Source organism: Eupeodes corollae, chromosome 1 (assembly GCF_945859685.1).
Source record: "Eupeodes corollae chromosome 1, idEupCoro1.1, whole genome shotgun sequence".
In the NCBI taxonomy this organism is placed as follows: Eukaryota; Metazoa; Arthropoda; class Insecta; order Diptera; family Syrphidae; genus Eupeodes; species Eupeodes corollae.
The window spans coordinates 24,464,242-24,486,046 of NC_079147.1; the positions used below are offsets into that span (position 1 = coordinate 24,464,242).

At 35.7% G+C, this 21,805-nt stretch overlaps 2 protein-coding genes across 5 annotated transcripts; one reads left to right on the forward strand and one right to left on the reverse strand.

Annotated features, from left to right (window-relative positions):
* Window positions 1-1,382: 1,382 nt before the first annotated feature.
* LOC129941765 (putative ankyrin repeat protein RF_0381) lies at window positions 1,383-12,047 on the reverse strand. The gene is made up of 2 exons (XM_056050483.1): window positions 11,849-12,047; window positions 1,383-4,709 (listed from the first exon to the last, which is right to left on the reverse strand). Exon 2 carries the CDS (start codon window positions 4,564-4,566, stop codon window positions 1,858-1,860), a length of 2,709 nt encoding a protein of 902 aa, XP_055906458.1. The 5' UTR covers window positions 4,567-4,709; window positions 11,849-12,047; the 3' UTR covers window positions 1,383-1,857.
* Window positions 12,048-15,081: 3,034 nt separating this feature from the next.
* On the forward strand, window positions 15,082-20,258 carry LOC129940313 (dipeptidyl peptidase 3). Of its 4 annotated transcripts, none has more exons than XM_056048615.1 (6): window positions 15,082-15,181; window positions 17,255-17,454; window positions 17,678-17,960; window positions 18,038-18,929; window positions 19,106-19,248; window positions 19,303-20,258. In XM_056048615.1, the coding sequence occupies exons 2-6, from the start codon at window positions 17,273-17,275 to the stop codon at window positions 20,161-20,163; spliced, it is 2,361 nt and encodes a 786-aa protein (XP_055904590.1). In that variant the 5' UTR covers window positions 15,082-15,181; window positions 17,255-17,272; the 3' UTR covers window positions 20,164-20,258. The 4 variants fall into 4 exon arrangements, with proteins under 4 accessions (XP_055904590.1, XP_055904592.1, XP_055904589.1 ...); XM_056048614.1 differs by having other exon boundaries at window positions 15,131-15,247; XM_056048617.1 differs by lacking the exon at window positions 17,255-17,454 and having other exon boundaries at window positions 15,129-15,181.
* The last annotated feature ends 1,547 nt before the right edge of the window (window positions 20,259-21,805 follow it).

Genomic DNA, 21,805 nt, shown 5'->3' on the forward strand with positions numbered 1-21,805 from the left:
CACCTCATCCGATACATATTCAATTCCATCTTATGTAAATTAATTACCGTCAGCTGTTTCCACGGCTTCTACCTTTTTTTATATACATGAATTCTCTTACCGAAGTCGGTTGTGTATCACGATAGAGCCAGTTACTCCCTCTATCAGTTAGCATTATTTAACCTCGTTTGGGTTTGGACCTCAGATAGTCTCAGTGCCTCTGGGTAATTATTTTAATTTACATTAACAAAAAAAGTATAAAAACAAGCACGAGTGCGGACCAAAACATCAAACAAAAACAAGGAATCTACAAAAGGAAGGAAGGAAACATAATAGCCATAACTCTACCCCGGGAGTGGCAGGAATCCCCGAGGCCAAAGCTAAGTATCATTTTTTTTCTTCTTCTTTACCTTCTATAGTCTTAAGTTTTTTTTTTCCACAGGTATGGATCTACAAACACTGGGACGAGCGAACAATGGACGAAACGACGGCATAACCCCACACAAAAACAAAGTATCAAATGAAGGACGAGGAATGGAATATCTGGTTTATAAATAGTTTTTCTAACCACATTTTTCTCTTTCAGTAGCAGCCACAACAAATTCTCAAATCATCAAAAATATAAAATCTCAACCAAGAATATAAAATTCCTACACGAAATCGCAATTCACCTGCTTTTGGCTTATCACCTTTGTATAGAAAGTCTACCGTTTTGCGTATGAAAAAATATAACCAAACCAAAATACAAACACAAAGAAACAAATGTGTATTTTCCTCGCACTCAGACTTTCGTTAATTACCTATATAGCCTAGTACATACTTGTGAACCATCTCGTGAACCCATACAAATTTCAGTTTTTGGTTCACCCGTGAACTTGCTCGTGAAGCTGAGTGGAGAACAAAGTGGAGAGTTTTCGTTCACGGGCAATTCACGTGCAAAATGTACGGGAACTCTTGGTGAAGCTTTGACATTTGGTTTGTTCATGTTCACAACGTGTACTCACAAGTGTGTACCAGTGAGCAATGTCAAAAGTTCACTTTCTCCACTGGCGAACGTTCACTTCACAAGGAAGTATGTACTAGGCTTATAGTCTTTCTCTATTCCAAATTATAACATTTGAAAGTCTCCCGACTGCAATGGATTTCTCCATAAATGTCTTCGCTAGACGTTCCACAAAAAATATGTAGATGCCGCCCTATTCGACTTCCACCATGAGGGTACTATGGTTTTCATATACAATGTCGCATGTTTTGATCTTCGTTTGTTTTTATTTTTTACGTTTAGTAATGAAAACTGGCAAAACAAAATATTGATTTCAGTTTATCGGTCATTTGTGTGTCTGATTTCCACAGAAGGAGCTCTATTGTAGTATCAAAAGAAAAAAAAAGAAACTTTATGGCTTTTTTAAAATTCATTTTTATTTATTTATTATTCGAATGTAACAAAAAACATGAAAACTCTATTTCTTAAAATACAAAAGTATGAAAATCAATTATATTGTTAAGTTTAATAAACTTTATGGCTTTTTTTAAATTCATTTTTATTTAAATTCACAATTATTATTCGAATGTAACAAAAAACATGAAAACTCTATTTCTAAAACTACAAAAGTACAAAAATCAATTATATTGTTAAGTTTAACTTTAATAACGTCAATCTTATACACATAACGATTTATGAAAATAAAAAATGAAAACTGAAACAAAAGAAATTAAAGAAAATGGAACTTTTTCTTAAAACTCGTTAACATTGAAATCTTTGAGATAAATCAACAAAAATAAAAACTTTTAAACAATTTTATTTGTTTTCTTAGCCGAAAACAATGGAAAGTTTCAACATTTATCAAGAGCTCCAATACATTCTGTGTTTTTATTAACTTATTGTTGGCCATTGGACTTTGATGCCTCAGCCAAAATTCTCAAATCCTTGTCACCCAGATAGCTGCATATATTTTCTATGCAATTATAAGGTAGCCTAAGACTATCTGAAAGCAAATCGAAAAATACATAACCTTCATCGAGAAGATCCTTCCTGATATTTGCTCTTTTGGTTTTTCCATTAATCAAACCATAATATAATGGAAATTGGTTTTTAATGTCAACTTTTTTGAGAGCTTCAACAATTTGAGGATTTTTTAAATAAATAGCAACATTATAGATGGGCTTCGATAAGATATCATAGAAAGTAACATTGGTGTGGGCACAAATTTTTTCACACTTAAGTTTTTCGACTTCTTCTTCGCATTTGCTTTTGAATTCACTCAATTTACTGGAAGTGCCCTTGGTTTCTATATTTTCGTCCTTTACTTCCAAATTAGCTGCCTTCATCATTATCACATGATGCTGAATTATTTCATTGGTTTCGGTTATTTGAGTGTTTGAAAAAATGCTATTTCCGTAATCAGAATAGTCAATATCTGAATCATAGTCATCATTTTCAGATTCGTAGTAGGCATTGTAATCGCTGTCGCAATCGAAGTAATCGTAGTCGGAACCATAGTACTCATCTTCATCGTCGTCCGAGCCAAAATGATTAAATAAGTCCTTGTATAAAGCGTTGTCCAGCATCATAGCCGATTCGAATGGTGTGAAACTCTTTTTGCTCTGATTTTTCATAACACATCCGTATTCGAGCAAAGCTTTAACAATGCGGTGGTTGCCTCCTTGGGATGCTATGTTAAAGGCTGTTTTTCCGCGATTGTTAGTGCAATCAATATCCGCACCATAATTTAAGAGAAGCTCAAACAGATCGAGACAATCAATTCTAGCAGCGGCATGAAGTGCCGTTTCACCATTATCGTCTTCTTTTTGATCGATTTTAGCACCGTGCTGAAACAGATACTCCAAAAATTCAATTTTAATTTCCTCAGTTGCAAAATGAACAGCAGTCGTACCATATTTAGTCCTGGCATTCACATCGGCTCCTTTGCTGATGAGCATTTTCAGAATATCAACATTGCCGTTGTAAGCATTAAGGTGCAATGGCAGCATGCCCTCATTATCGGCAACCATTTTTGCATTGTGTTCAAAAAGAAGTTTAACCACATTATGGTAAGCATTATAGGAGGCATAATGAAGCGCGGTTCTTCCGTCTTTCGATTTGGCATTGACATCGGCACCAGCGTCGATTAAAATTTTTGCGATCCGGACCTTTTCGTTCGGGGATTGCATTTTACCAACCTTCATGATTTTTCCCATTAATTCCATACATAAAATGGTGTCCAAGCATTCATTTACTTCATTTAGAGCACTATAATGCAATGCCGTTCTCCCATAACTATCAGCTTCCTTAACATCGACTTTGTGTTTCAAGAGCAGGTGTATCATTTCTATGTTTTCTTGCTTAACAGCGTTTATCAACAGTCCGGGACAATTTGTAACAGCGGCTTCCTTTGCCAGCAATAGTTTAACCATTTTTATATCCCCGTTCCCTGTTGCATAATACATCGGAGTTTTATCCTTTTCATCAACACAGTTAACGTTCGCTCCGAATTTGATCAACATCTCAGTAATTGCATATTGTTTCTTCTGCACTGCAGAATGTAGTAATGTTGTCGTCTTAGTAGGATTAGTTAAAAAGCTCTCCGCATTCGATAAATTGTTTAAGCAATTTTCAACTATTTTTGTATAACCCTTCTCGGTAGCTTCCTGCAGCAACTTGTAGTCGGGTTCATAAGTGAATCCGTACTCCAAAAGTTTTTCGACTATACATTTGTACTGCTCCCTAGCACCAAAAATAGCTCTGGTCAGTGCGATACAGTTCCATTTGTTGTTTAAATCGGGTCCATGATTAAGTATATGCTCCACCATTTTAAGGCTTCCCAGTTCCACAGCTAGTAAGAGTATAGTCTTGCCCATTGTATCTTGGGCATCAACATTTGCTCCATGTTCTAATAACTGTTTGACTACCTTGGCTTTCCTGTTTAGTGCGGCAAAATAGACCGGAGTAAGTCCTTTGGCTTTAGCCTCTACATCTGCGCCGTTTTTAAGCAGCAATTGTACAATTCGGTCGTTGCCCTTTTCAGCGGCAAAATGCAAAGGTGTTTGGCCATCTCTTCGGTATGTTCTAGTTACGGCATTAACATTGACTTTGTATTTTAAAAGCATTTCGACTGCACGCAGACTACCTTTTTGAACGGCTCTATGAAGACACGTAATGCCGTTGCTTTTTTTCTCATTTAAAGGTGCACCTCCTCGCTTTAAAAGAAGCTCAACTACATCCAGCTTATTTCGAAATATTGATGCTTGCAGTGGGGTTGCACCATATTGGTTTTTTGCATGAATATTAGCGCCTTTGTCTAGAAGCATTTCCACAATTTCCAAGTGACCATTTAAGGCAGCAAAATGTAGCGGAGTGTCCAGGAATTTCCTGCGCTTGTTATTGCCGTCGGGGTCGTTCACTTTGGCACCGCTTGTGAGAAGTAATTTTGTAATTTCTGTTAGTCTGTTTTTAGTAGAAATACACAATAAGGCATATCCCATGGACCATGTTTTGGAGTACGATAATCCATAAGTGGTTATAATTTCTTTAGCAAGATTGACATTGCCCTCAAGGACGGCTTGGAATAAGCTATCGTTTACATCCATTGCTTATTTTTTGTTTGTTTCCTCTCAAATTTCTTACGAACGTTCAAAAAAAGCGATGTTACATTAAATTTCTGTTTAGTTCAGAGTCCGAAAAGAATTGTTTTACGTGGTTGTTGCAAAGATTTATTCAAGTAGCCTTGGGTCTGGAAATGTTAAAAGAGTTATCTCTAAGTTAATTTTATTTACTACAAACATTTTTCTATTTATAGATTTAGGAGCTTAAATGTTTTACAAAATTTTAAGTTAATTTAATTTTTATCAGGGATTGACCTCCTTTTATTGTGCTTAATTGAAGCTTAAAAACTAACTTAAGTCTAAACTTCTGGGGATGGGTCAAAAGGAGTTTGAGGTTCTAGGTGCTGATTTTGAAGTTAAAGTAATTTTTATACAACCATTAAGGCCGTATTAGGTGTGTCTGTAAAGAGAAAAGGGTTACAGGATTAAGTCTTGAAAAAATCTAGTTAAAGAGAAAGAAGCAGTTTTCCTATGACCCTGTAATGAGTTGAGAATTAGCAGTTGGAGGCTATCACATAAGATAAAGGGCTTCCCAAGTAAAGTATTAAAGTTCAAACGATCTTGATATATGTTTAACATGATATGGAGACAAAAACTGAAATACATATTTAAGTAGAGGTTTGAATTAAATATGAAGTAGAAATTTAAGATCACGGTACAAGAGGAGTTTTTTAATAGCGTTTACGTGAGAAAGGTTACTATGTCTGGCATTTGCTAATGTTGAGCTCCTAGCAATTTTAGGTTAACCAGGTAGATTAATTGTCGGCATATGTTTTAAGGAGAGATATGCCTGCATATGCAATGATTATTAAAAATTTCGTATCGTCAGTGTAAAGAGAGATTTCACAATGCTTAATGTACACTTCAATTTCGTTTATTATAAGGATAAAGAGGAAAGGCCTAAATGACTACCTTGTGGAAGACCAGAAGTAGCTGGAATAGGATTGGAACTTGCGGAAAATGCCAGGAGTGCACTCATCATTAAATTGAGAACACTTGCTTTCCTACACGTAATTCTGCTTACTTTTTCAACTAAGAACAGAAGACGCTTTGATAATAACTGTAATATAAAATAACAGGTTAATTTTCTTTGTTGCAACCTAATGGTGTTATAACAGCTCGTGTTTATTAGAGTAACGGCAACAATAGATGGGATGATAATTTTGTATTTCCTTCCTAATTTGCTCAATCGCAAAGTATCGATGATCCATTCACCGACGACGACGACAACCCAAACCAATCTGGCAAAATACTCGACTATCTACCAGACTTAAAGGCGATGAAATTTGCAATATCATAGCTGAAGTAACAGTGCCTCTGGAACAACTCAAACAAATTTAGCGGTTAACGAGGAACAATCAATTTACTCTCTAAAAGTACTGGAAAGCTCTAGGAAACGCCACCAGAGGTGATCCTTGGCTCAGAGAAGGGAAAATCCCTACTTGCATCTCCAAGTGGTAGAGAGTGGGTCGCGCTAACGCACATAAAGGGGACCGAATGGCTGCCGGTATAAGCAAACAACCCAGCATTGCTGGCATGGCCACAGACTTGTCCTTGGGTTGAAGAAAATCTCCCTAAAGGCGGAAGAACTGCAAGTAGTGGTCAACGGCATGGTGGGCTGGTTGCGGATGAGCCTATTTCCAGAAGGCCAACGGCAGCAGCAGGTAGCGTCTGTACCCATATAGGGCGGCTACAAAAGGCGTCTTTTTTCCCACATTGGACGGCCTTGTTTTATTGAATGTGTTCGACCATCCAAAAGGCGGCTGTGCCTGTCGAATCGAAGGCTTGTGTGTATAATGTATTTTACACATTATGCAGATAGTGTTATTAACCACATCCGGGAGAACTTTATTCTTTTATGAAACCAAGAGGTAACCAACGATTGGTAAATTCTTTTACAGTCCATTCGGCTGTAGTAAACCGCACATCGGATTTGGGGGTGCGGCATTTTTGATACAACATAGCAATCGTAATGCTATTAATATTGAATGGTTATATGCTTGTCGGGTTTTGTAATGCCCGTCAGCTGGTGGTCGGTGGAACCCTTTTACCACATAAGACCTGCCACAAAGTTACCTGGGTAACCCTGATGGTCAAACAGAAAAACCAAATTGACCATTTTATAATACAACAACGATAGAGGAAATCAATTTGCGATGTGAGGAACGAGAGACGTCAGATGCAGCAAGCGATCATCATCTGCTATCAGCGACAATTCGACTGCGAACAGCTATTATCCGGAGACGTACAGACACGGCAACCAGACAAAAATGTAATACTTGTCGTGATTTTGCAAATACTCTTAACGACAAGGCATGGGTTAAACGCAAATGTTCCCATTGAGACGTTGTGGGTCACGGTAAAAAGAGTTTTTATTGAAGCTGGATCTGAAACGGTACCGAGGCAATCTAGATATAAGGATTTATGGATATCCCAAGACACTTGGTACAAAATTACACACCGCAGAGTACTCAAAATAAATATAAATAATAAAACTGATGCCCATCGGAAAACGGCTTTGCGAAGTTAGTATAGAGCAGCTCAAAAAGTAATGCAGAAGTGTGTGAGACGAGATAGGAGGGCCAGATTAAACAAACTGACAGAAAGCGCTGAGCAAGCTGCAAGAAGAGGTAACGCGAGGATGCTGTACAAAGTCACTAAGGATCTTGCAAGCCAACTTAATATTGTCAACCATCCTGTTCGTGACACGAACGGTAGTCTTTTAGTGTCAATGGAAGATCATTTGCGGAGATGGAAGGAGCGCTTCTGTACATTGCTGAACGATGATCAGAATACAAATGCAAATCATTAACTGCCGGACATACGTAGATCTACCAGAAGCACTAATATTGACCCCCCGACATGCACGGAAATAAGAACCGCCATACATCTTTTAAAGAACAAAAAAGCAGCTGAGCTGGTTGGCATACCTGCCGAATTCCTCAAAACAGACCCCGACTTAAGTTTGTCTGAGACAACGATACTTTTTCCAGGTAATGGAAGGACGGGGTAATCGTCAAGCTACCAAAAAAGCGATCTTAAGAACTGCAATAACTGGCGCTGAATCACCATTCCGTCCGTATTTCCAAAGTTAAGGGCAACCATCATTCTCAAGAGGATAAAATCTAAGATCGAATCTAAGCTCAAGACGCATCAAGCGGGATTTCGCAGTGGTAGATCATGTGTCGACCACATTCACACCTTGCGAATTATTCTTGAAAAATGGTCGGAGTACCAATCGCCGCTTTACCTTATTTTCGTCGATTTTGAAAAGGCCTTCAATCGCGTTAGTCGTGATGTTATCTGGCGATCGCTTGGTGCTAGAGGCATTCCTAATAAAATTGCTGCTATAATAAAAGAGTCTTAAGTCGTAGGACTTAGTTAATGCACACCAGCCGAAACCAACAACAACAGGTTATTGTGAGACAAGTGGCAGTAGAAGAGATCACCCAGTTTAACTATCTGGGAAGCTTTTTGGCACTCGATGGTGGAACAGACCTGGATGTCACCAATAGAATAAATAAGTCCTTAGTGCATTCGGAATGCTTTCTAGGCAAACAAAAGTGGATATTGACAGGCTAGGTAATGAACGCAGAAAACAACATTAGCAATGAGATCAGACTGCTGTTTTTTTAGGGCTACAGTGAATCACTTATTAAAGTGTCGCTATATAAGACCCTCATACCGGTTCTGTTTTGCGGTGCAAAAGCATGGATCATAACAAAAGCAGATGAAATCACTTTGGGTTTGGGTTGTTTTCTTTCACGTGTTTTAACGGCTTTATGCGAAAACTTCCCAAGGAATAAAAGTCAATCGTCTAAGATGGGTAGTTCATGTAGTTCATATGGATACCGAACTTACCCAGACAGGTAGTGTCGGTAGTTAATGTTTTTTGACAGAACTAACTTTCAAACAAATAAAAAAATGCCTTTGAGTAAACAAAAATTAGCCATTTAAACAAAATGAATACTGGTTAAGAAGCTAGAGGAACTACAACAGCTAACTATTCAAGAGGATAAAAGAAATCACAGGTTTTTGGTGAATCCATTTCTCGAAGTAAGGAAACTTCATGATTTGGAGGAGCACCTACTCAAGACCTACTTTGGGACGACTGTGCAGACTATAAGAATTTTCGTAGGATGTCGCTCGACAGCTTTGAAGCTGTTCTGTACCTTGTAATGATAAATTTGAATTAATGAATCTAGGCACTCGACGACAATTTAAACGAAATTAAATTTTAGTTTTTTTAGTTTCAAAAAGACTGGAAAATGGACGCTCACCACTGCCTACAACACAAACGTCAAATTTGATAACAGGATTTTGATCCGCTCGAAAAATCCAAACTGCGATGACCGGATCATGGACTGGATGTTGCATTGTCTGATGACATGGCCGATAGTCCTGTCATCGGAAATTATCAATGGAGACCCCAAGAAAATGACTGCAGGTTTGATCGCATTTCAGCTGTCAGACTGTTTTTTTGAACAGTGTTACCAACTGCAGTAATGCAGTGTATTTACATTTATGAACGCAAATCTTGCATTACTGCTGCATTTTTACATTAATGAACTTACCCAAGGTATCGAAAGATTGTATAGTGAAAAGTAAATTTTATTTCCAATTTAAGAATATGGTTTTCTATGATTTTCTGAAACATTTATTCATTGACCCAAATCCAACCACTCGAGACACACTTTTCATGTGTCAAAATAAAAACAGCAGGCATTAAGCAAACCTGTTTTAATTTTTATTTGCTCATCAAGCGAAGGTCAATAAAGCTCAAGTTAGCACCAGAAAATATTGAAAAAAACGAACATTTGAATTCATAAGTTGGTGAAGAACGCGAGAAGAAAAACTTACAATGATCATTGATCATCTCTAAACTAGGTACTTAGGTACAGCTTAGAATTTTCAAAAATATGAAACTAAAAACTACTAACATCAGGCTATTTCCTATTTTTATGACTATTTTACAATTCCTATTTTGAAAAGATGCAGAACTGTATAGATTATCCTTCTCTGGATTATCGAAGGTTTTGAATATAAATACATAGACACCTTCAATGCATTGATTTTAATATTATTTCAGGTAGAAAATTGTTGAATATTTTTGTTTTGTCGGTGCTTTGTTTTGAAATAAAACAGCTTCACCTGCTGGAAAAGGTAAATAGGTAAATTTTATGAGCTGTAATAAAAAAAATGTGATGATATTATGCACGAATAAAATGCAGATGTTTTTTTTTATTGTCAAGACACAATTTGCTGGAGCCTTGGAAAAAAATACTTCAGGTACTTTTTAACACTGACGATAAAAAGTTTTTCCATTTTCAAGCATTCATTATTCTTCCCAAACTTTTGTATTCATAAAAAAATGAATGAAGCACGGTTCATTATCGACACGTATTATAGAAGCAAGCAAACTTTGACCAACTTAAATTCTAGTTTAGCGTTATAGCTTGCTAATTGATATACCGGCATATGTGGACTACCTTGATAAATTGTTTAAATATCATTAACAAGATATTTTAAAAAATATATGTTTTTTTCTACAAACCCAACAAAAATTAGAGTTCATTTCAAGGTCTAAGACTATAAACATGGCCAAATGCCAAACATGGCAAAGTAAAATGAATCCAAGTCGTGCATCGAGGAGCCTTGGAAAAATAATAGAAGAATATCTGGATACTAGGAGATATCACCGATTGTTTGCTGGGAGGAGTGGAATATGCTGGAACTATCATCAAAACCCTTCTTTTTGCGGATGACATAGTGTTGTTTGCGTACTCACCACAATCGCTGCAACTAATGATTAATAAACTTAGAGAGTATTGCCGAACGTGGAAATTAGTTGTCAGTCTAGAGAAGTCGCAGATTATGGTTTTTGGAAAGGTGGAGGAAGAGTAGGTGGGCAAGAGCGGTGGACATTTAACAATGAGAGAATAGAAGTCGTTAACTAATACAAATATTTATGGATAAAATAACAATATGGAAAGACATCTCACCGAAAAACTACAAAAAGCCAAAAATACATTTAATATTGCTTAGAGTAACATCTTTACCAATAGACACATAGCTCACAGCAGTAAACACGTACTATAAAGTATTTGAATCGGTAGCTGAGTCAACATTGATGTATGCAGCCCAAGTGTGGGGTAGTAAAAATGTTGATACCGCAGACAAATTTATCTGATTTTATATCAAAAGAATATTTTGACTAATACCTAATGCTCCGAACTTCATGCTTATGCTGGAAACCGGCATGTCGCCACTATTTATTAAAACCCTTAAATTTCAAGTTGACTACATATGTATGTAATGTCCTTAAAATGTCTGATGAGTGTCTCCCTAAAAAAGCAGCACTTTAGGCGATAAATAGCAAATCAAGTTGGTTTAGAGATTGGATAAGGCTAGCGGAAGAAGCTAATATAGATCATGCACCTGATGATTACTTCAATTACATATAATTTCATTACAAAAAGTAATGTTAAAGGAAGACTAAAAGTTTGAATCGGCTTATAGTTGGAGAAAACCCGTACTGGGATTAAACACAGAAAAGGACCATGAACTTTAATTCAAATACAGATATTTGTCCAGAAATTTTCAAATGTGGATTCTCTGATCTTGAATTCAGTGTCCATAATTTACGACTCAACCCAAGATTTGTTGTAATTCATAGTACAAATCTTCTCTATAGAAGGCTAAGACAATAGCAATGCAGATTGTCTAAGACATATTGGTACCAATCCAATCTATCCCGATACCGTACTCATTTAAAAATTTTGATTTTTATTTTTCATGTTCTGTTTAAAGTTCTGGAAAACAAGGTTCTTAATGTCCGATAATATGTAAAATTTATCAGTTTGAAGTGATGCAGAATCTTTGCTCCATGGCGCTATGATTCATGTGCAATGTGCATACACATTGCGTTCTAATTAATATAAACTTACAAAATGTGTTTTAGAAATAGTTTCATTACACACAAATTGGCGGTAGTACTTGTAGAGCAAAGCGGCGTCAGCATGTTGAATTTTTGAGGCAAGGATAAGTTTTGCCATATTCTTTGTTTCGCGAATTATTTAGACGCCAAAATAGACTGAACCGGTAAAATATAATTTAAATGTTTTTAATATACATGCACACATATATATATATATATGTATATATATAATCCTAAATAACGAACTTTAACAAATTTGTTTCTTAAATAATTTAAAAAACGACATTAACCTACATATTTTTTTTTAAATTACACTAAAATAAAACTTACAGCAATTCAAAAGTTTCCACTCGATTTAAACTTCCTTCCTTCTTCGATAGTTTGGATATAGTTAATAGTTTATTGATAAATTAAAAAAACGTATATTAATAAATAATCTGTTTTTCTTTTAGAGAAAGAAAACGAAAAGCAGCTGCGATTGTTGTGTTGATTTGAAATAAATTTAAACAAAATTTAAATGAGAACTAGATTGAAAGAAATTCGGAATTAGAAGAGACGTCAAATTATAAAATATCGATAACCAAAGTGAAATAGTTATCGAATTGTGATTGAAGAAGCTTACGTTACGTTTCGATTACATAGTGCCAGACACTGGCTCATTGTCATATAAAAGATTGCTTAGGGGCCGGTTATAGCTATCAGTAAAATCCATCATTAAAATTTTTGTTTTTGGTATTTGAACATCATACAGATTTATTTCTAGCAAAAGATTGATGCAAAAAGATGAACCCATTATTCAAGTATAACAATGCAAAATAAACAATGCATTCAAAGTTTTATTTAATTTATAAATCCATTTTAATTTTTTTAATGATGAAATTTCATTTACTGAACAATTGAATGCCAAAAGCCAAACAAAATTCCAATTTTTTACTGTTCCCATCACATCATTAATATGTTTAATGATGAAAGCAACAGTTAAAATGAGGCGCGAAGCCTCAAAGTGACATTTAAATTAATGACGTAAATTTACTGATTGCTATAAACACTCATCAGTAAAACATTTCAGATTCCTCCTGATTCCAATTTTACTGATGAATTTTATTAATAGCTATAACCAGCCCTTTAAAAGTAGTTTCACAATAATTTTAGCTATTTCTTTTTAGCTTCCCTTTTGCAAGTTTGGTGGAAAACATTATAATTAATTTTTAAACACCATATCTTATTTTTTGGCTCAATTATCTTACTTTTTTAAAGAAGTTAATGACATCTTTTTTTATACCTATAAAAAGTTTGACAAAATAAATAAAATACAAAAATAAGATTAATGTGGTTTTCCATTGAACCAAAATATTGATGTGCCGTCGACGGGCCGGCAATATTTTTTTCTTAAACGTTTTTCAATGGGAAAAGTATTGATGTTTTTTCCCGACGAATTGATTCGTTTTGAATTCGTCTTTTGAGACGAATCTACACAGATTTTCACACTAATTTTAACACATACTAAAAACTTGACAGTTTTGCAAACGTCAAATGAAATTATTGTTTGTGGAAAAAATAATTGAAGAGAATTCAGCTTCGTTGTGTTGTAATTATAAATAATTAATTTTCTGTGAAAACAATACAAAATTTGATTCATTTCTTGGCAATATTATTGTTTTGCTTTCAGGATCAGGTAATTATAAATGTATATTGAATACTTGAGATGGTTGAAGCATAATTATTTCATGTTCAGGGCATGGACTGCAGAATGCTGGATTTGCTCCTAGATTCGTCTTCGTCTTCAGGCTCAGCCGTAAGACAGCTGCTCTGCTAACAGCAAAGTATGCATCTACAAGGTTTTTCAAAAAAGGACGCATTTGGTCAGGACGAAAGTGCGTAAGTGCTGAGGTTCAATGCTTATCGTTTTTATGGTATGTTAAAAAGACTGCGCAAAATTTTAAACGATTTAGTAAAATGTTAAAGCCATAACAAGTTACTACGCTAAAAAGATGATGATGATGACTTTTTTAGGCATAATTGTTTATTGATGCGGGGTTATGAGAACCACCTTTCTCGATAGAGAAAGGACGTTTGAAAAAAAATGTTCTCTTTCCTTCAATCAAAAAATGTCCTTTTTTTCGAGTATAAATTCGTTTTTGTAACCAGGTTCTTTTAACCAGACATATATTAAAATCCTCTTTATACAAGAAGACTGCTTAAACATTTTAAAGTTTGCAGCAATTCCGAAAGCGGGAAATAAAAGCATACGAAATGTAGTGAGCTAACAAAATAATAAAATTACACAAAAGTTGGTATGAACGACTTATTTATTCATCTAGTTAAATACTGTTGAACTTAATCAGCTGTTCGTAAGATTGCCATCTTAGGGGCTTGTTTGTTCAAAGTGAGTTTAATCTGCAATTAGATTATCATGGATTCCATTTTATCCATAAATCACTTTTTTTAGGTCGGTTTTAGTTTTTTCACCAAAAGTTCCACTTTCAATCTCTGTGTCAATTTTGTTGTCAAAACTTAATCAATAATTAGTTTTTTTTTTTAAAGTTTATGACGTTTTTTTTTGCGGCTTTTGATTTGAAAAAAGAGGAAGATACAATAATTCGAGTGGTCGTCAACGGTCCACGAATTTAAAATGCAACTTCCAGGTGCACTACAAAATAACTTTTTTATATGTTGTAGGTACATTAATGTTATAATTTCAAAGAACTTACTTCATTTCAAGAAATATTGTTGAGGACTCATTCACTAGATGGATGGATGGGGGATGGGTATGTAAGTCTTATAACAATTTAAAACAATTATGAAAAACGACACAGAAAACCCAATATAGCGACAAGGGAACATTAAATCAGCATTTGTTTTTCTGATTAACATGCCAGTACGTAAATTTAGTATGAACAAACTGAATTCCAATTCATCATTGATTAAATAGAGCTAATCAAGCAAAATTCACTGATTAATGAAATCTGTTATTAACTTCTAAAGTCACATATTCTATGGTTATCTCCTGAAATAATAAATAATTTGTTCAAGTATGAACAAATTGGTCCTGAATGCAGAAAACAGTTAATTCAGAAACTATTTGCAATCATATTTTCTGAAACTAAAAATTTCGGTGGCAATTTATTAAACATTATTTTCTTATGTTGATCAGTATACAAATACTTTCATATACAAAAATAGGAAAATAATCAATTTTTCAAAGTAGCTCTGTCTTAATGGCTCGGAGCCAAATGGTTCTGGGTGGTGTATGTCCAGCTTTTTTTATTTTTAAAATGGGTAACTGAAAAAAGTGTATTTATTTTTCAATTTTTAGTGTCTATTCTGAAAACTCAGCCCGCTGAGCATATTGAGTAAAATTCCACAAAACTAAAAAGATTCTGATGTTTTCCACATCAATGAAATTGGACCAAAACTCCACGTTTGAAGGGAAAAAGGCAACAAAATCTTTAAGTCCATCTCTAGATATATTGGTTTTCTATGCCTTTTACTTATCAGAACTGAAAAACGCAGATACATATAGTACTTAAATTACAGTCATGGCGGCGGCGCGCGGCGCCATTGTGAGACACTCCAAATTTTAACATCCCTGGACTGTCAAAACTACAAACTGTCAAACTACGAATACCAAGGCCAACAGCCAACCCGCATCAACCAAATCAAGTCCGACTTTTTTATAATAAATTTTGAAGATTTTCGCACTTTTCATAAAATAAGTCAATTTTTCAGGTAAAATATTTATTCCATTGTAACCATCTTTAAAATCTTTGAATAACTTATCTCCTATTTCCAGAAATTCTATGATCTATAGCTTACTTTTTGCCACTTTTGCTTTCAAATGCATTCTTTTTTTAAATTAAAAAATACCTACTTCAAAATCTAATCTCAAATATAGAAGAATGCGAACACTAGAGATTTATAAAATTTTATGAAAATATCTTTAAAAAAACGCATAATTTAGTTAGTGTACTTATTCGCCTCCCGATCTATGTAGGGTATCCGTTTCGTCCTACCATCCTTTGCGGTCCCTTTCTAGCTCCTTCCAGTAGTCAGGATGAAGAGCTCAGTAACCGTCTCGTCTCTGAAGGAGGTTCCTCGTCGTTTTCAACCTCGGGACTTGATTAAAATATTTTCTTGGTAAACTCGCTGTAAGCAGTTAAGACTATAACTTGATTTGGCCCTATGCACTAAATTCACAATTGAATCTTTTGTTGCTCTCTTCGGATAAGCCGGCACAGAAGTTTTCTCTCGAAAGTGTCTCATATCAATTTCCCTTCTTTACTTATCGTTTAACAATCAGTGCCGTAGAATAGAATTGTTAAAATTAGTGCTTTGTGTCCTATGTAGGTCGTGTTTCATCGGCGTAACCGATGTAGCAACGGCTTTCTAGGTTATTTCTTCGTCGGATATAGCTCCTTGTTCATGAACTGTTTGGTATGTCCATCCATAGCTGTAAATGCTTCCTGTCAGCGCCCGGTTGGAGCGGCCGATGAGGTTGAACATTGACTGCGGTTCCTCTATGATCTTTCCACTTTCGTCTTTAAAGCCTTCGGTTCTAGGTTTATGTACCTGTGAATTTCGTTTCACCTGTTCATAAAACTTTCGAACTTCATTCCTGCTTTTAAACTTTTCAACTTCTTCGACCACACGCTTCTCATGCCCTCTCTTTTTCCTTCTGAGAAGTCGGTGTTCCTCTCGCCTCTTCTGCTCATAGAGCTTATGAGCAGCTCTCGTATTTTTATGCAGCGCCGCTTTGCAGGCCTGTTGTTTGGCTGCATTTGCCTGCCGACATTCCTCATCAAATACGGGGTTCCTCGTTGGTGGCTGCTATCACATCTTAGGCGGCTTCTCTGATTGCATCTTGGCAATGTTGCCACTGGTTTTTGATACATTATGTTGGCGGCAAAGAACTTCCAGAGAGGTTACTTGTAATCGGAAAAGGATTTGGCGATCTCTGGCCATTGTAGCCGTTCGACGCTGTACCTTCTCCCAGCGCCTCTCTGTTTTGCCTTGGGTCTGGAAACCCGAAGTACTACCTTGGCTACAACGAGGTAGTGGTGCGAGTCCGGAAAGTACGGATCCATGATACTGGAAGTGTGTCTGGCGTCGATCGCAATATGGTCAATCTGGTTGACGGTAGATTGGTCTAGAGAAGTCCAAGTTCATTTGTGGATGTTGAGGTGTGGAAAACGCGTACTGGCTACCAAGACGTTTCGCCCCGCAGCATAATCTATGAGCCTAAATCCGTTGTCGTGCAGGCTGTTTTTCCCGATTATTCCACCAAAGATGTCTTCCCTTCCTAGCTTGGCATTAAAATCGCCCAGCTCTAAGAGCTCGAAGATGTCTGCTTTATAGCAGTCTAGGACCTCCGCTAATTCTTCGGAAGCACATGGTCTGTTAAGGGACCTACACGTGCATATCCGAAGTTCGTTGTCCTTAATTCGTTTGTGTAGGTTGTCAACAGTAAATCCGTCCGTATCCGAGGCTTGTTGGTGCTTCGCAACTTCGATTAAGATAACGTATTTAAAATTAAAACCAAGTTATTTTTAAATGAACGTAGATCATTTCGCAACCGACATTGCCTTCTCTTGAGCACTTGGTCAATAGTTAAAATATAGACATTCATAATTCCATCAAAGAAATCAATGTTGCTCTTCAAAAAATATCGAAAAGTGTATTATTTGATACAAAAACAAAAATAAGTAAATGAATTTTCTCACAAACATATCGTTTCAGAGTGCAGACAAAAATACCATGATAATTGTGCGTAAGCTTTTTGAAAGACAAGTTCGATCTATTGCTCGGATTAATGCCAAAAATCAGCTTTCCAACACAAATCCAACACAAAATATCCGAAGTCTTTCAAAATTACACAACAATAATTTGATTAGAAATTCTAATCGAGCATCATTCTACCCATTAAACAACGAGAGGAGGTATTAAAGGAATTCCATTCCGATAGATTTATTGTTGTTGTTTTTATGTTTTCTAATACCAATTCTTTTTTTGAAAGACCATTAAAGATTTCCTTAATCAATATTGTGTTCACTTCGAACCCAATCCATAGCTTAAAGTCTTGAGTTTTGTTTGTTTTTGTATTTTTTTTTTAAATAATCAAGTTATTCACTATTTGTTTACTCTCGTTTTTATTTGTTTCAGAAACATGTCATCTAACAATGCATCGCACTTCGTGTTGCCCAACACCCAACCTATCGCAGATCTTGAATGCAAAAATGCTTTTGAGAACTTGACTGAAAAAGAGAAGCTATACGCACATTACTTCAGTAAAGCGTCTTGGAATGGTGGCCTAATTTCCTTGGTGCAATCCAGTCCAGAAGGTCCATTGATATTTAGTCTTCTTCATCGGATCTTCGTTGCAGAGCCCCTTGACGCTCTGAAAGCTAAAGTCCTCGAAGGAGGTGTCTCTCAAGATGAATTCACTGTAAGTTTCATATTCACCTTACACAATGAAAATCCTTTAATAAGATCATTTGATTATCTTTTTTTTGTATTGTAAAGGCATTCCTAGTATATGCATGTGGAGTATTTGCTAACGCTGGAAACTACAAAGGAATGGGCGATAGCAAAATCATCCCCAACCTACAGCAGTCACAATTCGAAAAAATAGTTAAACTCTCAAGTGCCTTTCAAACCGAAAAGAAATTGTCAGCAATCCTAGGACAAATATCGTCCCTTATTTATGAATTAAAACCACGCAATGAGGTGCTGGGACTTGCTCCAAGTGGTATCACAACGTATTGGTCAGATAATTGTACCAAAGAAGATGCTGATATTGTCTCAAACTGGCTCACAGAAAAGCGTATCGAACCCTATATGTGTCGAACTTTTAAAGTTGTTGAAAACGGAAAAACCATTTATGATATTAAACTAGCGTCGGTAGCGACAGATGACAAAGCTGGTATAACGCTTCCATTAGAAACCTACAAGGGCAATCATTTTCGTGTAACTCGAGGAGATTACTCGAAGCTTTTGAAACTAGTATCATCAAATCTAGAAAACGCAATGAAATATGCTGCAAATGAAAATGAAATAAAAATGATACAGCATTATATTACGAGTTTCGAAGAGGGCAGTTTGCCTGAACATAAAGACGGTTCTAGGTGGTGGATCAAAGATAAGGGACCAGTTATTGAGACATATATTGGATTCATTGAAACTTACCGGGATCCAGCTGGATCAAGAGCAGAATTCGAAGGTTTTGTTGCAATGGTAAATAAGAAAAGTTCGGCAAAGTTTGCTGAACTAGTTAACCGGGCTGAAAAATTGCTCGAGTACTTGCCATGGTCGGTGGAATATGAAAAGGATTCTTACTTAAAACCTGATTTTACTTCGTTGGATGTTTTAACTTTCGCCGGTAGTGGAGTTCCAGCTGGTATCAATATTCCCAATTGTAAGTATACAGTTTTTAAACAGTCAAAGTATTATTAGAATGTAAATTTTGAGCTGATTTTCGGAATTGTTTTTTTGAAGTTGAATCCAATTTATTTTTTACTGAAAAGAATTATTTCTTAGTTGTTTGTAGGCAAGTGATTTAAATAAAGAAATAATTCCCATATTTTATTTTAGATGATGAAATTCGACAGGATGAAGGCTTCAAAAACGTCTCACTTGGAAATGTTTTAGCGAATATCAATCGCAAAGACCCAATACCCTTCCTCTCAGAAGAAGATCAAGAGCTTTTCAAAGAATTCAAAGTGAATTCGTTTGAGGTACCTTATTTCAATGAAGTTTCGATTAATTTTTTAAGTAATATTTTTTAATAGGTTCAAGTAGGACTACATGAATTATTAGGACATGGAAGTGGTAAATTATTCCGTATCGATGAAAACGGAAAATTCAACTTTGATCCAGAAACTTGTAGGAACCCTCTTACCGGTGAGCCCATTACCACGTGGTATACACCTGGGGAAACATACGACTCTAAATTCGGGACTCTAGGTTCTTCCTATGAAGAATGTCGTGCCGAAGCTGTTGGGCTTTATCTATCCCTACAAAGAGACATCCTTGATATCTTTGGTTATACCGATCCCAAAGAACAAGAGAACATAATTTATATTAATTGGCTAAGTCTTATTTGGAATGGAATGGGTGTTGCCTTGGAAATGTTCAATCCACAATCGAAGACATGGATGCAGGCACACAGTCGTGCACGTTTTGTTATAATGCGTGTTCTTCTTGAAGCTGGTGAAGGTCTAGTTACCATTGAAGAAACAGAGAATGGAAAGAATCTGCGTTTGACCGTTGATCGGACAAAAATTGAAACTGTTGGCAAGAGGGCTATGGAAGAGTTTCTTATGAAACTACAAGTCTACAAGTCGACAGCAGACATTGATGCAGCTACAAAAATGTACGAACACTATTCGGAAGTGTGTGTGGGTGGAACTCATCCATGGGCTAGATGGCGTGATATTGTGTTGTTGCATAAAAAACCTCGCATTATTTTGGTGCAAGCAAACACCGAAATCAAAAACGAAAAGGTTAATCTTCTAACCTATGAAGCCTCACATGAGGGATACATTAAATCTTGGATTGACCGTTTCCCCAGTACTGATGTTGATGATATTCTTGAAGAGATCAGCGAAAACGATCGCAAATACTTCCCATTGGCCTTTTCTCAAGCATAAAAATATAACTAATAGACTACTTGTGCATTTTTATCTGTAAGCTATGGTATAAAGAAAAAAATAACTAAAATAAATTTGTTTTAACAAAAAATCAACTTATATTTTTTAATAGTACAAATACAAAATCTCATTTAATTAAGCTTGAAGTATAAGATTCTTGAGCTTATAAGTTTTAAAAGAAAATTTTATTCAAATCATTGTTTCAACGAAGAGGAAAACACTTTTTGAGTTGACGAATGGTGCTCAACCCTGATTTGAATATTGTTGGGCAACTTGCACCTTCAAATTGGGCTATGATGATTTTACAATTACCCAGAAAGAAGGCCAATAATAACTTTATAGGTTGAACACTAATGGCCAAGGTGTTTATTACTTGAAACATTTTCGGTCTTTGGATATTTCTTGTGGTAAAATTTGTTCGAAAAGAATATAACTTTTTATTTTGCTTGAATATTTGCACCTCTTTTGAGAAAGTAAACTATCAACCCATTAGCGGTTGATAGAATTTATCAAACCTCTATCGTGAAAGTTAATTGAAAAAAATGTTATGATATTGCGAATATCTCCAATTTTGTAATTGTAATTTTGAACAAATATTTGTTGTTGCTTTTTAGTTGGTTATTTCTTTGAAAAGAATAAAAAATAACAAAATTTCTACCTTAACTAATTCGAAAGTTACATTTTTACCTATTCATCGACTGCAAATTTACAATTGAAAGAAAATTTCATAGCTGATCAGAGGGTACAAAACAACAGCAGCGCTGAGATCAAACGAACAATTATTCTTGCTAACCGCTGTTTCGTTGGGCTAATCAAATTCAGTAGTAAGCCCTCTTTCATCCCCGTCCTGCTATAAGGTGCAACAGCATAGACTATGACATAAGCGGATGAAAGCACCTTGGGTCGGTTCGAGAGAAAAATTCTTCGCTTCGATCTACCGTTCCGTATGTATAGAAGGTAAGTTAATGGAACAACAAGCTATACGAGCCGTGAATTCTCCACCTCTGTCAGTTCTTAGTATTTGTATTGGTCTTTCGAAATAGTTTTGAGTTTGTTGTATAAACTCTACTATTTTCTCAACAGCTTGACTCTTTTCTTTCAAAAAATATACAGTACAGAACCTACTGTAGTCGTCAATCATTGTTAGGAAATATTTGTTCACACTTGGAGTTATTTCTCTCATAGGTCCACATAGATCTACGTGAACAAGATCCAAGACCTTATCTGTTTGTGGCTTGCTTTGGAAACTCTGGTCTTATCATTTTACCTCTCAAACAGGAATCACAATGATCAGTACAAGAACATTTAATGAGTTCAACTCCAGTAATGAAGTTCTTTTGTATCGCATCTTTTATCGACCTTAAATCTCGATGACCAAATCGACGATGAAAAGCATGAAAACATTCCTTTTCAATGTGTGTTACCCTCTTTGCATACAAATCTTCATTAAGCTTATTAAGGTTTAAATAGAACTTACCAACCACTTTCGACAAGTTTTCTAACTGAAAGCAAATTTTCATCTTGCTCAGAAAAATAAAGAACATTCTTGACAGGAATTGCCGTATTCTGACAAAGAAACATACCACTGCCAGAACCGTTTGCTTCGATTTTGTTCCCATTTGCTAAATAAATGTAATTGCTA

Coding starts and splice junctions, on each gene's coding strand:
- LOC129940313 (XM_056048615.1), top strand. CDS start 17,273: ATGATAATTGTGCGTAAGCTTTTTGAAAGACAAGTTCGATCTATTGCT. Junction 17,455..17,677: donor CCATTAAACAACGAGAGGAG/GTATTAAAGGAA, acceptor TATTTGTTTCAG/AAACATGTCATCTAACAATG. Junction 19,249..19,302: donor TCAAAGTGAATTCGTTTGAG/GTACCTTATTTC, acceptor ATTTTTTAATAG/GTTCAAGTAGGACTACATGA.
- LOC129941765 (XM_056050483.1), bottom strand. CDS start 4,566: ATGGATGTAAACGATAGCTTATTCCAAGCCGTCCTTGAGGGCAATGTC.